Source organism: Mangifera indica, chromosome 19 (assembly GCF_011075055.1).
Source record: "Mangifera indica cultivar Alphonso chromosome 19, CATAS_Mindica_2.1, whole genome shotgun sequence".
In the NCBI taxonomy this organism is placed as follows: Eukaryota; Viridiplantae; Streptophyta; class Magnoliopsida; order Sapindales; family Anacardiaceae; genus Mangifera; species Mangifera indica.
Genome location: NC_058155.1, coordinates 7976547 through 7993937, shown reverse-complemented (window position 1 = coordinate 7993937; position 17391 = coordinate 7976547). Strand labels below are relative to the sequence as shown.

General features: G+C 31.2%; 1 protein-coding gene across 3 annotated transcripts; it reads right to left on the bottom strand.

Annotated features, from left to right (window-relative positions):
- Positions 1 to 10240: 10240 nt before the first annotated feature.
- LOC123203234 (L-ascorbate peroxidase S, chloroplastic/mitochondrial-like) lies at positions 10241 to 17069 on the bottom strand. Of its 3 annotated transcripts, none has more exons than XM_044619509.1 (13): positions 16739 to 17069; positions 16509 to 16649; positions 16138 to 16258; positions 15488 to 15588; positions 15317 to 15404; positions 14471 to 14538; positions 14300 to 14386; positions 14063 to 14137; positions 13892 to 13969; positions 13709 to 13813; positions 13030 to 13104; positions 12656 to 12722; positions 10241 to 11153 (listed from the first exon to the last, which is right to left on the bottom strand). In XM_044619509.1, exons 1-13 carry the CDS (start codon positions 16928 to 16930, stop codon positions 10486 to 10488), a joined length of 1866 nt encoding a protein of 621 aa, XP_044475444.1. In that variant the 5' UTR covers positions 16931 to 17069; the 3' UTR covers positions 10241 to 10485. The 3 variants fall into 3 exon arrangements, with proteins under 3 accessions (XP_044475444.1, XP_044475443.1, XP_044475445.1); XM_044619508.1 differs by having other exon boundaries at positions 16509 to 16652; positions 16739 to 17068; XM_044619510.1 differs by lacking the exons at positions 13892 to 13969; positions 14063 to 14137; positions 14300 to 14386; ... (4 more) ...; positions 16509 to 16649; positions 16739 to 17069 and having other exon boundaries at positions 12656 to 12877; positions 13709 to 13775.
- Between the last annotated feature and the right edge of the window lie 322 nt (positions 17070 to 17391).

The following is a 17391-nucleotide window of genomic DNA, read 5'->3' as shown; positions in this document are numbered from 1 at the left end:
TAACTTATTTATTTATTGATTATCTCATCATGTTAAACCCTTAAAAAATTGAGTAAGATTTTAGGGGTATAAAGATTTTTAAACCTTTAAAAATTTATTGATATTATATTCCAACTGAGTTATAAGATCATAACTCACCAAATTGATAACAATAAACTCGAACTCAACTCAAGTATAATACTTGAGCCTCTTGAGTTTGAACTTAACTCATTAATTACCAAATTAAGTTTGACTCGACACAAATCAAGTTGTAAATAAGTCGTGAGCAGTTTGACTCACTTGCAAACCTAAATAAAACAATAACACCATGGCTCATGCCACAAGGCTTGACAACTTACCACCATCCACCATTGCCTAAATATTAGACATCCAATTTCATGAAGGCCAAAAGACTTATTCCCACCAGGTTTAATCTATTATCAAACTCATATTCGTAAAATTTTAAAAACCCAAATACTCATTCATCATTAAATATCTATAAAAAAAATTTATTATATATAAAAGTAAAACCGTTATTTTAATATTAATATTAAAATATGTATAATTTTATCTCATTTTTTCTTAATATTTTGATAATTAATAACTTTATTCCTATTAATTTTAACCGATGTTTAATAATAAATGAATATTTAAGTTTTTAAAACTTCACAAATATTAGTTTGAAAATAGGCTAAATCTTAGGTGGAAGTAAGACTTTTAGCCTTTCATAAAATTAAGTCAAAATCTTTACATAATCACTGAGTAACCAAAGTAAAAACAAAGTCATAGAAATTCATAATAAGACTAACAAAAAGAAAAAAAAAAATTGTCACCATTTCCATGGTTAGATTTTATATTTTCTCTCTCAAACACCTCATTTTCATCATCTTTGTTGTTGATTATAACTTATGAATGGTGATTCGTCAATAAAGAAAACAAAATCACGACTTGACCACATTGAATTGCAACTTGTGATCTCAAATTTTTTCGTCGCAACCTAAGCTTGGTATCAATTTGACTCTCCAATTATGTAAGCAAAAGTCACAAGTAGTCTTTCATCTTAGGGTGATCCTAAGCGAAAAAAAGATGAGATGAATTGGTGAAGAAACGGAAAGTGATTTTAGGATTAGGAGACTTCAGAGATTTTATTTATAAAAAAAAAGTTTTATTAGTATTTTCATTATTCACATTAAATTAAAATTAGGTCCTATTCACTAAGGTTAGTTTGATCCTGAAAATAGTGATATAATTCGAACGAGTTTCTCATTACAAAAATATATATATTACTAAGATAATTGGATGAGCGGCTAAAAAAACAGGGCGAGAAAATAATTTCAACAAACCTTGGGAGGAAAATAGCCATTAGGGATAAACCTTTCAACGACTTTAACAAAGTAATTTCTCGTGCACTTTATGTTAAAATAGCAGCATTTATTATTTATATATAAATTATCAGTTTAATTACTTTTTGTTGCAACGGGTTGTGATACATCGATGTAAAGAAAAATTTATGCATTTCGGACTCGGCCAAAGGGCTTATTCTCATCCAAAGATGGTTCATTTTCTAAGTTTTTATTTTTTTAATTTAAAAAAAAAATTATTTATTCATAAACAGTAAAATTTATTAGTTTTAAGAATAAATTATTTTATCTATAATATTTAAATAAAACTTAAATTTTATTTTTTTTTTCTTAAACCCTAAAAAATAATAATTTTTCTCTAGGTCAAAGTTTAAAAAACAAAATTTTTCCTCTTAGGGTTTACTCTTCAATCTCTAGCGGCTTCTCCAATGTTATCTTTGATAGTCTCTCTCTCCTACGTATTTTCTCTTTTTTCATCTCTCCCTTCTTTGATTGAGAATTCAAGTTGAGAAGTCGAATACGAGAGAGATCTCATCTTTGCCTTTTCTACTTGATTTGTCAATCAAAAAAGCAGGAAATGAAGAGAGAAAGATCATCGAAGAGAGAGAATATGTCAAGAGGAAGAAACCATAAAAGATGACACTAAAGAAACAGTCAAAGATTAAAGAGTAAATCTTAAGAAAAAATATTATTTTTCAAACTATTAGTTTAAAAAAAATTATTATTTTTTAAGGTTTAAAAATAAAAAGAGATAAAATTTTAAAATTAATAAATTTAATTAATTTTAATTACTTATAAATGGGTAAAAAAATTATTTTAAATTAAATGATAAAAATTTGAAAAAAAAGTAATATCTAGTTGGGAATAAATCCTTTGGCCTTAGGACAAACATGAAACTTGACGCTTACGGCGCGGACTTCTTCTGACGTTAACAAATGACAAATTGTTTGGTAGGCTGAAAGAGATTATTGGTGAGACCTGGCGGCTTTGGACATGTGCTGTCCAGAATCAACAAAGAGTGACACACAAGTTACCATTTTCTTATTTCCATTTCGTTCAATTTTCTACGTCGCCATGCATGTCTCGTGTGCCAATTCTTTTTTTTAAAATCACAAAATAAAATAAAATAATATAATGGTTATTAATTAAAAATTATTATATTTTAAAGGAGATTGTTTAAAAATAACTAAATATCTTTAAACTGTTATAGACAGAAAACAAAAACCGTGTTTAAGTTATAGGTAGACAACTTAAACTATCATAGGTAGATCACTTAATTAAATATAATTTTATTTTTATTTTAAAAATTTTAATAAAAATCCTATATTTTTTTCTATCCTAATTATCATTTTTTTTATAATTCATAAGTCCGTACTTAAAATCTCATATAAAAAATATAAATTTAGATAAATAAAATTGTTAAATCTAGATAAAATAATATATATATATATATATTAGATAATTTTAAATTAATAAAAATAATAAATCAATTTAAATTGGATTTTTTGTTAAAACTTTTTAATTAATAATAAAATAATATTTAATAATATAATAATATATTTTATATATATATTCTTTTGTAACCCTTTACAAAATTTGGTTAAACTTTTTGCCTTTTTATTTTCTTTAAATAAACAAATACATTACTTGTGGTCTTGTCCTATTGTAACCAACTTATGTTTCGCCAGCACACACCTTTCAGGCACAAGGCACCTGAACTTTTTTTTAGGCCGAATCAAAGGTCTAGCGTAATTCTAACCTCAACTCTATTAATTTTTAAAAATTTAAAATTTTATTTATTTATTAATTATAATTATTATAATTAAAAATAAAATTATTATTTAATTTAAAAAAATTAAAAAACTAAAACGTTGTAATATTTTTTCTTAGTTTAAAAACCAATAAATTTCTCTAATCAAATTTGAAAAGTGATTATTTGACCCCTTAGATTTCTCTTTTATTTCCCTTTTCCAGTAAGTTTTCTCTAGTGACAACTAGCCTTATTTTTTTGGTATCGGTGGATGACCATCGATACTAGTTGCAACTTCCTCTGTCATGGACCACTACCAAGACTAGTCAAAATGAACGAATTTTTGCACACAAAGCTCCCTAAAACGATCACTAATCACAACAAAGATCAGTGCAATATGTCAATCTTTAGCATCCTTGGTCTTCAAGAAACTTAGATCGGTGTTTCCCAAAGATGAAGGACGTTGAAGCCGATGTTTTGCATTGATCTTCATTACGATTCATTGTTATTTCAAGAATCATTTGTGAAAATCTGATCATTTTGATCGAGTTTTTAATTTTTCTATATGAGAAAAGCACTAAGAGGGAGATGAGATGCCATTGGAGAGGAATGTTAGAAAAAACGATCATCGAAAAGATGGAATGAAGTTTTTGAGATATACGTATAATGTTTCAAAGTTTAAGAGGGAGATTGTTTATTCTAAAAATATAAAACCCTAAAAAATATATAGTGGAAGTCAAAGATTAATTTTTTAAAATTAAGTTAGAAGAAAATAGTTATTTTTAAAATTAAGAGAAAAAAAATTTTTTTTGTTTGAATAAAAAATTTTAAATAATGATTTTATTTCTAATTGTAATAACTAAAATTAATGAATGAATAAATATTTAGATTTTTAAAAGTTAATAGAGGTGAGCGGGGTTACACTAAACCTTGGGTGGGCAGAGCCATTTGGCCTTCTTTTTAATATTCTCTTTTCGGATCACCCATTAAAATCCTTCTCAATAAAAAGTCCATCTACAAACAAAATTTAATGATGTACTGGTGAGGAACAGGTGTTACAGCGTAGACTGTAGAGCAGCGGAAAATATCTGATACAGCGAAATAAAATATGGGGCTCATATTTGATTGGAAAGGTTACGGCGCTGAAAATGAACTTGTTAAATCAAATTTTAAATCAAGCAGACCCCTGTTATAGCGTGGGCTCCATCTCTGCGCTGTCACAAGTAATGTTCGACTGATGTTTTCGGACAAGATTTGAATCCAATTTACGTACTTCTTTCAACAAATGTGGCCCTTTGTTGGGAAGAAAATTCCTTAAATTGATAATATTTAATAATAATAATAATAATACTCATCCTAAAATTTACTCTAAATTTCTTCTTCCTAATGAGTGGCATAAATTGTTGGCAGAGTAGCACGATTTCTTTTCATTACGAAAAATATAAATTATTCATATTTAATTTATATTTTAAATATGTATTTTAAAATTTTAAATTCAAAATATAGTAAATATTTATTTTATATATTAAATACGTATTTTTATTTTTATTTTTATCATATTATATTCATATAATTTTCTTACCTTTTTTTTATTCCTATATTTACTAACGAAACTATTCATAAAAGAGTTGTCTTTGTACAATAACATCACACAATAAGTTGCCAACAAATGTATTGTCCAATAATTATTTTTTATTATTAAATATATAAATTATAATTTTTTTAATCTAAAACTTAATTTTATTAACTAAGATTGGACGTGTTATTTTACTTTCCATAAAAAGTAGTTGAATTGTACTATCAAACACAAAAAGAATATATACAAATTTGCTCTCTCAAGGCATGATTTAAGGACAAAAGGAGTGAAGACTGTTGAGAATGATCATATTGAACTTTTGAGCTTTGACTTGCACAAATATTCTTTCCTTTCTCTCCCTTAAACTCTCTAAAATTTGATTATGCTCCCAAGACTTGTTTTTATATACAAATTTGAACTTTTGGATATGGGAACTCAGTCATTAGCTTCGAAAGTTCATTGATTTTTGCTACATAGTCTCGAGAAATGGGTGAAACTCACTAAAATCTTTGAATTTAGGATAAGAATGTCATCTTTAAAAGTTTCATATTTATGTGTGTATATATATAGACATTCAATATGTAATTAGAATGTTTTCATTTTTGTGAAAAAATTTGAGGACTTTTTAAAGATACGATTATATCAAATTTGAAATATTTATTCAACTTTGAATCTTCAACTTTTTTAGAACTGTGAATGATTTTGAGAACGGTTTCATTTATTTTAGATTTGATATTATATGAAATAGGTGTTTTATATTTTGATCAAGAGTTTCATATTCATACTTTAATTTTTATCCAATTTTAGGCAAACTAACGAAATTGATTCATTCCTTGTTGAACACTCTTTATGGGAAATGAAACAAGCATTTCATGTAGATTTTTTTGGTTTTTGTTTTTTTTAGTGTTTTCATTTTGGTTATGACATAAATCATGTCTTAAAATTTTGTTAGTGCATTAAACAAATAGTTTGCTTAATTTTGTTACATTAAAACACGAGAGAGTCTAACTATCACATCTTAACTATCGAGACACAAAGATTAGGGCAAATAGATGAGAAAACACTACTACTACATTCATTTTGGTAAAGCTAGCGATGGTGATTGAGTCAGATGAAAAGATATTGACTTAGCTTGGAGAATTAAACAACCTAAAACCATTAACCACCAACCATCGTCATTATCCTCAAGTTGAATTTCCAAAAATTACAAAACTCAACAACCCAAAACTTACAACCATATATCATCGTTGTCAAACTGATTTCATGATTAGGCCATACCGCAATCTAGCAATGCTTTCCAAGTTGTGATTAGCCATATTGCAAAAGAAAAATGAGAAGTAAATGAAATATAAAGAAGTGGCGGCAGAGAAATAAGGATAGAGAAGAAGAAGAAGAAGTGCATGGTTAGGTGAGAAGAGGGGAAATAAATGGTAAACTAAGAGAAAGAGAAGGATAAAGAGTAGAAACTATTTTAAAATTCAATAAAAGTTATATATATATATATATATATATATATATATTTAGATATATAAATAATATATATATATTTAAATATTTTAAATTAAATAAAATAATATAATATATGATAACACATCATTATATATTAATTTCATATAATTAAATATAAAACATTACTTTTTAATATTTAAATAAGAATCAATGACTATATGGTATATTATCAAAGTTTGTATATGCGACATTTATTAAATAACCGATAGCTTTCGACTAATATCATTGAATACCTAACAATAAATAAATTTCACCACTTTCGTGAGATCGGAAGGCTCGATCAGGAAGTCAGTGAAGGGAGTTCCTTGTTTTAACATTTATTAAATTTTATTAGCCTATTATTATGAATAATATAATTATATATATAATTTATATATATAATTTTATATATAAATAATAATATAATATTATATATTAAATATTAATTTATCTTTAATTATTTAATTATATAATAATATATTATTATTTATACCTAAAATTATACGCATAAGATAAATATATTATAAATTGCCAATACAATTCCTTGTCTCCAGTATCCCACTCATTCCTTTCCTTTAAAAAATTTTTTAAAAAAATCTTATTTATTTACAGATTTTACTTTTAATTTATTTATAGGAGGCGATGCGACGTCGAATCAAACAAACATCAACGGTTAACCTAATTTAACTGCAATCCATCAACGAATCAATTAATTCAACAATATAAACACCAAGTAATTATTTTAATAAGTGCATGCCGGATCTTTTAAAATATCAGAATTAGAAGCCGTGAATGACGTGGCAAGTTTTGAAAGGATAGCATTCCTGATTTAAAATTAATAATATATATGTCCAATTTATTTAGAATAAAATTAATGAATATATTTTTAATTATATAATTAAATATATAAATGATGTATTAATTATATAATTAAGTTAAGTTAAAAGACTTATTCTCATCCAAAAAAGTTTGTTGAAACCCGAAAGTCGTACTAATGAAATATTAAAAACTAAAATTTTTACTTATAAATAGTTAAAATTAATATAATTAATTAATTTTGAGAGTAAAATAGTTATTTAACTTATAATATATTAAAAATAATAATATTTTATTTTATTTCTTTATTTGATTTAAAAATTAATAATTTTTCTTTAAGATTAAACTCTGAAAAGTTATATTTTTCCTTCTAATGATTGTGATTTCTCTTTTACTGTTGTCGATGTTACATTTTCGCCCCTTTGGTTTGACGTTCGTCTTTGTCAGAATAAAGACGAATCATTTGTAACTAAATAATTTTAAAATAAAAATAAAATAAAATCTAATTAAATGATGATATATTATTTATATATTTAATTATATATTCAAAAATTTATTATAGGATAATGAAGAGACCTAAAAAAGGCAATTTGTTAAAATGTCTTAGTTTCAATCCCATGCTTAGGTAAAAGCTCACTCACAATTCAAGATTTAATATTTTTATTTCACAGAAAGTAGTTGAGACACCATTTTGATATAAAATTAGTTGCATTGCATGCCATCATCATCAGCCAAATCTTTACAAAAATATTTTTGAAACAGCATCATCATCAAGCAATCTTTTTATCTTCTCTAATTTTTTTTTTTTTTCCCTGTCGAATTATTCTACAACAGCTGTTTCATTACTCTATAGAAGTTTTCGATATTGGAGTCCCACATCGCCTACGTTTAACCACCCTAATGTTCTCTTTAACTTTTGCATTAGAGAGAGAGGATAAATCATGCAATCCTTCCTGACTTTTGGTACAATACTCAACTTTCTTACATTTACTAATAAAATAATCAAAGTATAACAAAAACATTAGGATTTTTAACCAGAAACATCAAATTATATTCACTTCTGAGTTTGAATCTTTACTACGCTTTTAAACATTGTAATTCATCTTACCAAAAAAATTTTAAATTTAAACTTTTCATTTATCGTGTATAATGATTATAAGGTTAGTAAAAATTTTTATATAAAATTATGTGAAGCAGTTCAATTTATTAATGTTGAAATTGGATTATGGAGATATTAATTAAAATATGCAGCAGCATTCCCGTCTAAACTTTTTTCGGCAATAATTTTGACATTTTACTTTTTTAAGCAAATTGTTATTTTCATTCCAAAAATACCCCTTGTCTAATTTCTCAAACGCAACGTTTGCTTTTCGCTGATTAATTGATTCTCTTTCACGAAAAGCATTAAGATTAAATTATCTGTAATGAATAAAATTTATAAATTGAAAAATAAAATAATTTTTTTATAAAATAATTGATTGTTATATATCCAAAATAATAGAGATATCTTTAAATTATCTGTAATGAATAAAATTTATAAATTGAAAAACAGATTAATTTTTTATAAAATAATTTATTCTTATATATAGAAAATAATGGATATATATGTTTTTCTTGAAACAATGTGTTTTTTTCTCAAATAGATTACGTGAAGAGATGCGGGAATTTGGAAAGGGGTGCGGGAGGGGAATAGGTGCGTTAAGAGATGCGGAAATTTGAAAAAGGGTGCAGAAATGGTGCGGAAATCTTGTAAAGGGGTGTGGATGCGGGTGCGAGAATTTGGTAAGGGGTGCGGGAAGGGAATGGGTGCGTTAAGAGATGCGAAAATTTGAAAAACAATGCAGAAATTTGGAAAGGGGTGTGAAAATCTTGTAAATGGGTGCAGATGCGGGAATGAGGGTGCGAGAAGGGAATGGGTGCGTTAAGAGATGCGAAAATTTGAAAAACAGTGCAGAAATTTGGAAAGGGGTGTGGCAATCTTGTAAATGGGTGCGGATGTGGGAATGAGGGTACGAGATTTTGGTAAAGGGTGCGGGTGCGTGCAAGCGGGCGTGCGCACACTAGCGCTGCGTGCGTGCGGGCGCTGGCGCTAAGGGTGCAGGAATTTGGTAGGGGGTGCGGGAAGGGAATGGGTGCGTTAAGAGATGTGGAAATTTGAAAAACGGTGTGGAAATTTGGAAAGGGGTACGAAAATCTTGTAAATGGGTGTGGATGCAGGTGTGGGAATGAGGGTGCAGGAATTTAGTAAGGGGTGCGGGAAGGGAATGAGTGCGTTAAGAGATGCGAAAATTTGAAAAAACGGTGCAAAAATTTGGAAAGGGGTGCAGAAATCTTGTAAATGGGTGCAGATGCAGGTGCGGGAATAGGGGTGTGGGATTTCGGTAAGGGGTGTGGGATTTTGGTAAAGGGTGTGGGGGTGCCAACGCGCACGTGCGCGCCTGCACGTACGCAAGCGTCAGCGCACACACGCACCAGTGCGCGCCCCCTTGCCCGCAGCACCAGCGCGCGCACCCGCACCCCTTACCAAAATCCCGCATCCCCATTCCCGCACCTACATCCGCACCCGTTTACAAGATTTTCGCACCGTTTTTCAAATTTTCGCATTTCTTAACGCACTCATTCCCTTCCCGCACCCCTTTCTAAATTCCCGCACCCGCATCCGCACCCATTTACTAGATTTTCGCACCCCTTTCCAAATTTTCGCACCGTTTTTCAAATTTTCGCATCTCTTAACGCACATATTCCCTTCCCGCACCCCTTACCAAATTCCCACACCCCTTTACAAGATTTCCGCACCCCTTTCCAAATTTCTACACCCTTTTTCAAATTTCCGCATCTCTTAACGTACCATTCCCTTTCCGCACCCCTTACCAAATTCTGACAACCTGTTTGAGAAAAAAACGCACCGTTTCAAGAAAAACCCATATATCCATTATTTTGGATATATAACAATCAATTATTTTATTTTTCAATTTATAAATTTTATTTATGATAGATAATTTAATTGTAATGTTTTTTACGGAAGATAGACAATTAATCGAAAAAATGCTACGATAATGTTAAGAAATTAAACGAGGATATTTTCGGATTGAAAAATACAATTTACTTAAAAAGGTAAAACGTCAAATTTGTTACCGAAAAAAGTTTAGGTGAAAAAATGACTGTCTATTTTAATTAATATCCCTGAATTATGAAAGAATAATCTAACATAAATTTCTTTAAAAAAAAAAGTCTATTTTAGTTGTACCAATTAGAGTGGTAACCCAAATCTAAATGGGGTAAATGCAATTATTTTATTTTTTTTTATTTTTAAGTCAAATAGAATGTTCGATGATATAATATTTCATCCCTTCCCAACTCAAGTTGAACATTACTCTCTCATAACAAATTTTTCTATAGAACCTGCTGCAAAGGCGAGCAAGTTTCCGGCAATTTTTCCACTTGAAGTCCAAAGATTAAGAATGAATTAAATCATGAAATGATTTTAAATGGGAAAAGTGACAGGCCTACAGCATTTAAGCTCTCCCATCCCATTCTTCATAGAACTCCTTCAAGAACTCCTCCATGAACATATGCCTTTTCTCAGCCCTCCTCCGACCAGCCTTTGTTTTCATGAAATCCTTCAGCTTGAGAAGTTTCTCATGAAAATGGTTCAGAGTTGTCTGATCATCTTTCTTCATGTACTGATCTTTGGACAAATCTGAACGTGGCAGAATGGCAGGATCATGAAGGACTCTGTTTCTACTTCCACCAAAGGTAAAGCATCGAGCAATCCCAATAGCACCAATTCCATCAAGACGGTCAGCATCTTGCACCACCCCAAATTCTAGAGAAAATTCACCACTTACAACCCCGGCAAGTTCATCTTTGAAACCCATTTTCTTAATGATGCTTAGTATCTTTATCTTCTTGTTTTCCTCTACACCTTCTTCCTCAAGAAAGTCCTCAACAATCTTCTCCTCAGATAGATCTCTCAAGTACTTGTAGTCACCTATATCATGGAGAAGTGCAGCAAGCTCTACAATTTCCATGGAGTCTGGGTGGGAAGAAAGGCCTTCTTCTTGAGCAAGAGAGAGGGCGAGATCTCTGACCCGCCAAACGTGAGATGCATCATGGGAGGCGTCATTCCCTTTCATGTATCTCTCAACCAGTTTCTCTGCATTTCTCACTGTGCTTCCCATTTCTGTATGAGGACAAAAAAGGATAAATGCAATGCAATTATTTTACTTTAAAAATTATATATGTTGTTTCTCTTGTTCCTCGCATCCAAATAGAGTGTTTAAAGAATAATTAGGAAGACAAAGTATGGAATGGAAGGGTCCCTCAGAAAGTTAAGGAAGAGGATCTTCTTCATCCTTATCATGAGTTATTAAACAACAAAAGGCAAATCAACTATTAATAAAATAAGGAGAACAAAAAGCTTCTAAAACATGATGGAATTGGAAGAGTTATTATTAAGCTAACACCCCCATGTGCTTCCTTAGAAGGGTTTTCACCATTACTCTTATCTCTTCTTTTTACATTCCACACTTTATGAAGAAAAAGCAGGAGAGAACGTTGGAAGACATTTTTGGCTTAAGCTGTCTCGGGTCAAACCCAACTTTCACCTATGAAAATAAATGTAAACATGGCATTGATGTTTTAGTTAGATTATTATCTGAGTAAACTTTTAATGTGGTGTGGTTTGACTTCATCTTGGTTAAGTTTATAAGAGTTAGCTATACCATCAGTGACAAGATGCATTATGTGTAGATTAATCCTAATTGGGGTAAAAGCCTTCCATTCAAAAACAGCGGAAAGAGAGAATCTTAGCAATTTCAATCATTCCCATGATCTTCTGACATGTCAATCTAGTCTTCTACTATCATGAGATCACATTAATCTCTATACCCTATCATAACAAGATAGTATAATCATCTCATATATCAACAGGATGATGTGAGAATTAACTGATACTTAAATGAGTAGATTTATTGTACTAAGATCTAAGTGTATCTATTTATGTATTTATATTATCATCTTTTTCATTTGTCCTATAGATTCATGACTGTGAATAGAGGCAAAGGGATGACAACTTTTACATTCTAAAATCCAAATTTTCATCGGAAATATCAGTTACATAATAGTAGACGTAAGTTTCTGAATAGCATATCAAACCACTTTAATAACATCATGCTCCTAATCATTCACATGAATGAGATTACAATCCTAATCTTGCATACTTCCTAATCACTTATATTTTCTATAATACATGTAGATTATTTCACTTCCGGAAAGATACTGTTGTAACACTTGTTGAGGCCACAAAAGAATCAGTTGTACTTCACATTTGTGATTCATGTATTGATTCCCAGGTAATCATTCTTACCTACGATTGACAGAATTGTGGCTGAACCTGTAGTATTAGCTATAAGATAACATTACAATATGAATTAATTGTCATATGAATTGCCACATTATGATCTCTTGATGCAGCAGGGCCAGATAATCCCCAAAGGAATACTTAAAAAGCTAGAAACGAGAAAGAATATTGACCAAAAAAAGAAAAAACTGTGCAAACAAGATACAATTACTTCTATAATAAAGCTCCAAAACCAATTTAATTAACAACAAGAGATGTAACAAATGCTAAAACAGCAATCACAATCATTATATTTAGGAAATAGTTTGACTGTAAAGGCTTATCTGGGCTTCCACCAATTGCTTCATACTCTGCCCGAATCTTCTGCTTCATAGCGTCTGATAGCTCTCTCTGCAATTCAAATACGCAACACTAATTGAATTTTATTCTTTCTCCATCATTTATACTCACAGGATTTAGTTGTGAGATCAAGATGATTTGAAATAAAGCTTCTAGCGTTATTTATAGATACAGCAAAAGAAAACAAGAAACTTGTGATTTTAATCCTGCAGCAAATCATAAAGAGAAGAGAAGACAAAAAAGTTAGACATTCACAATTTCCTCCACAAAGGTCTTTCAAACCAAACAAGATTGCGGCAAACTTTTGATAAATGCTAACCAAAAGAATATTTAGAAAAGAGTTTTTCATATTTGCAACCTTCCCAGAAGAATACTTGGCAGCTACAAACTTCTCTGGTGCAGGTTTTGTGGGACTATCATCTATCATGATACCCTGAGCACAAAATTATACGTTAGTATAAATGGTCAAAAATCATCTTCATCATTACCTATCAAAATTTAGAGATGCAAACTCCTTGAACTGAAGCCAAGAACGGGAAGCAATACTGATAATAACATATGATAGTGTTTTGTCAGGATAGCCCCCAAAGATTAAGAGACAGTGGTTTTGCGGTTAGTTGGCACTCTAAAGATGCTTTTTGTGTGTGTATGTGAAAAGAATGCAAGCTCTTCAAAATATGTAAGGAAACAATTCCAAAAACCAACCACACAATGATTTCTGCATGTATTGGGAAAAATCTTAGCATATAAGTTTGTATATATATTAGTCTTTATCCAGGATGTTATCAACTTCTAAAGTAAAATGATAAGTCTAGTTAGGTCCATTCAGATACTAAGCGTCTGTTGCATGAATAAATCCTCAAACATATTCGGAATGTTTTGAATTCATTAACTTACTAATGAAGGAGCCATCAAAAGCAAAGGGGTGCTAAACTTGAGGTTCATTTAAAGAAAATAGAGGATGCACTTCCCAAGAAGAAGGTTTAATTTATCATTTTTCATAAAGCATCGAACACAAGCACTCAAAATTTACAAACCTCAGGAGGATCAAATTCGGCACCAAGGTTGCTGAGTTTGACATGGGCTTCAGCATAATCCTTAAAAAATGCTTCCTGATCCTCAGCATATTTCTCAGCATATACCTGCAAATTATGAAATATTTATTAGCTATGAATAATAATTATATGCGACTGCTTCAGTAACATTTCATTACATTTTACCTTGAATGAAGGATCTTCAAAAAGGACAGCATCAGTGGGCAACACAAGAAGATCTTCATCTTTTTTTTCTTTGATATCCTGCACAGGAAAATGGCAATCAGGAAGCAGAATTTTGCAACCTCAGCCCCTTTATTTCTTACCATACAAAGAGAGTATGATCTGACTTCAAACCTTGAAGTAGGAATTATCAAATTTCAACCACTTCACTGTCCAGGACTGCCCTCCAGGAGCTCCAGGTCCATCTTTCTGTCATAAAACATTTTCTATTACCTTGCTAGCTATTTGTAAAACTATTTACAAGCGGTAATGGTAAGTCCTCAGATTTGATGAACCATTCAAGTTACAGACTCCACAGAAAGAAACTGAAAGAGTCTCAGCTTTAATTATAAAAAATTAAGAGTTTTTTACCGTATACTTTGTTTCTGGTTTTCCCCAACCACTGCGTTCAGGTCTAGACCTTCCCAGTGTATGTGCACCAGATAATACAACTATTTCCTGCAGAAGCAAGAGATATATAAAGTACCGAATGCAAATTTGAGATTAAAAAAATGACTAAATCTACCTTGCAGATAAGGTTACCTTATCATTTAATCCCATTCTATAGAAAACACTTCGCAGATGCTCCGCAGGTGAGGGAGGGCCAGCATCTAAAAGTCAGATGAATACTTCAAAATCAGTTGCTAAGTTAAAATTGGAGAGCCATTCAAACTGCAGCAGATTTTAATATGGAAAAGATAGCAAAACTACACAGCAATCAGTTCTAGAATATTCTCAAGTATCCTAACAATGTAAAATTGGGAAATTTACTATTAAAAGATACCTAAGAAAACAATTTGACCATATACGTTGAAATTTGAACAATATCAACAAGATAGGAAGTCAAGACTCATCTACATGGTTCAGCAATAGGTGTCTTGGTGACACTTTTCTGCCTAACAATAAACAAAGTTGTAGGGCTCCAGGCACACTAGAAATAATATATAGAGACCATTAATGGGCAACTAAACACTAAGTGATCAATTTTCAAATTGTTAGCATACTGAAACTAAAGTAAATTTAATTATTTTTTCTTTGGTAACTTAAGTACTTGATAATTTCCATACAAACAAATTACAGAGACAATATCTCACGATGTGAGTTATATGCCTGGCTTTCCACAGTATCAAATACTTAACTAACCCTTATTCCACAATGAACTGTGTAAACACTGAACACTATTAGATTAACCAAAGCATACTCATCAATATGTCATGGACTACGACATGGAATGTTTCTATTTATCATGCTATCAACCATTGTGGTTCTCAAGAAATTGTTCATTATGTTGAACAACTAAAAAGAAATTTGCATTATTTTGGCTGTTGTAAGCACCACAAGTAAAATATACATTGCCAGAGAGACTATAAAAGTACACAGTTCACTAACCAGGAAGCCTTCCTTCTTCAGGGCACTGGTCAGGTCCTGAGACATCCACTCTTCCATACTTCATGGGTAATTTCGGGCCACCGGCTTCCTGAATTTCAAAGCAATAAACAGAATCATTAGATAATGTAAAATTTTGAAAATGATTTAACTCAGAGCAACAGTTAGTATAACCTCAATAGCAGTAGCACTGGCCAACTGGAACAGGTCTGCATAAGTGATAACAGGGTATTTGTCCTTTATGGGTTGAATCAGTTGCAATGCGTTCACAAGACCTGAAATGACAACTAATGAGGCGCAAACGTTCCAAACTAAGCTCAATTATGTCGGAAATATATATATATTGCGCATACAAATGTGAAGATTGAAACCATGTTACACAAAACTAATTGGTTTATGTTAAGGTCCAATTCACACACTTATATACCACTCTCTTATGCTCTATTTATTAAATGTGAGACTCTCTTTCTTTATTCTTTATTTGAGTCTCCAACACCCCCGTTTAAGTGCAAACACTTAGGCTGTTAGACCTGCCATTTGACTCAACCGATTTTTGGTTGGGTGCGTTGTCACTTGTATCCAGGAACACTTAGACTGTTAAACCTGTCGTTTGGCTCGTGCTCTGTTACCACATCGGAAATATATATTTACGCTTACAAGTGTGAAGATTGAAACTCATGTAACATAAAACCAATTGACTTATGTTAAAGTCCAATTCACACACTTATATACCACTCTCTTATGTTCTATTTATTAGATATGAAACTCTTTCTTTATTCTTTATTTGAGTCTCCAACAAATTACACATGATTTCAAACCATTACCAGCATTAGCTTCATGTTTAAGCTCAACTTCAAATCTAAGACTTCCATTAGCTCCACCCCTTTGCGGCCACTCCTCAATATTCTTGTTATAAGTACCCGCATCATGCCACCCTAGGCGAACCTGTTACATCATTCTCAACAAGCTTTAGACCACATGACAACAATTTCTTAGCCAACCACAATTTGTTTAGGTGAACAAGAAATAAAAAATAATTTAAAAATAAGAATTATACATAAATATTAACATTTTGATGACATATTAGCAACATTAACTACAAAACACAGCATGAAAAATAACTAAAAATTAATAATAACAAGCAAACCGGCACTGTTACAGTTTAAGTAATTGAATTGAGTAACTGCTAAAGTACCAAAATAGGATGGCAAAACTTGGTTTTCAGGAGCTCGGCGATGTCTTCTCTCGCACTCTTCAACTGATCCGGATCCGAAGCCGCACATTTAGGCGATGCTGACGTGCCAAACCCTCGGTTCGTCGCATTCACCAACCATCTCTTCTACACTCCAAAGTAAAAACAAAAATAAAATCATCTGAATTTCATTAATCCGTATATAACAAAAGAAATGGTACTGGTAACGCTACCTGGTGAATGAGAGGAGAGGATCGAAGGCATTTGAGAGACGAAGTAGAGAAAGAGAACGACAGAGAAGAAGAAGAAGAAGAAGCAGAGAAGAAAGAAAGCTTAGGGACGGCGGTGGAGCGGGAGTCTAGGAGGCGGAAAGTGGTGGCGCTGCTCAGTGAAGAAGCCATTAACGATTGTGGTAAATGTGTCATTTACAGTGCTGTACGATTTGGTTGGCTCGGCTCATATATGCGTGTCCCTATCTTATCACATCCCCAGGAGCCACTAAATAATATTAGTGTGGGTGGTTGGCCAATTTCTCTGTTTTCTAAATTTGTGTGCGCATGCATGTATGTAAATGTATGACTTTCAATGTTAAGTTATTCCCCAGGAAGGCATTCTTTATGGATTGGGTCAGGGAGAAGGACTATTTCCCACCTAAATAATGATGCGTTTTCAAAATATCATCCACGATAAATCTATTTTTTTTATTCGTGATCAAACTGCAGTCCAATTTTTCAGTTAGGAAAGGGGCAAAATCGTTATTTACTATTTAAAATCTTAAAACTTTAAAATTTTACCGTTTCCCCCCTCCAGGTTTTAAAAACTAATAACTGACCCATCCTCAAAGTTTAAAAAATTTAGATTTCACCTCTAGGGTTTGCTTCCTTCT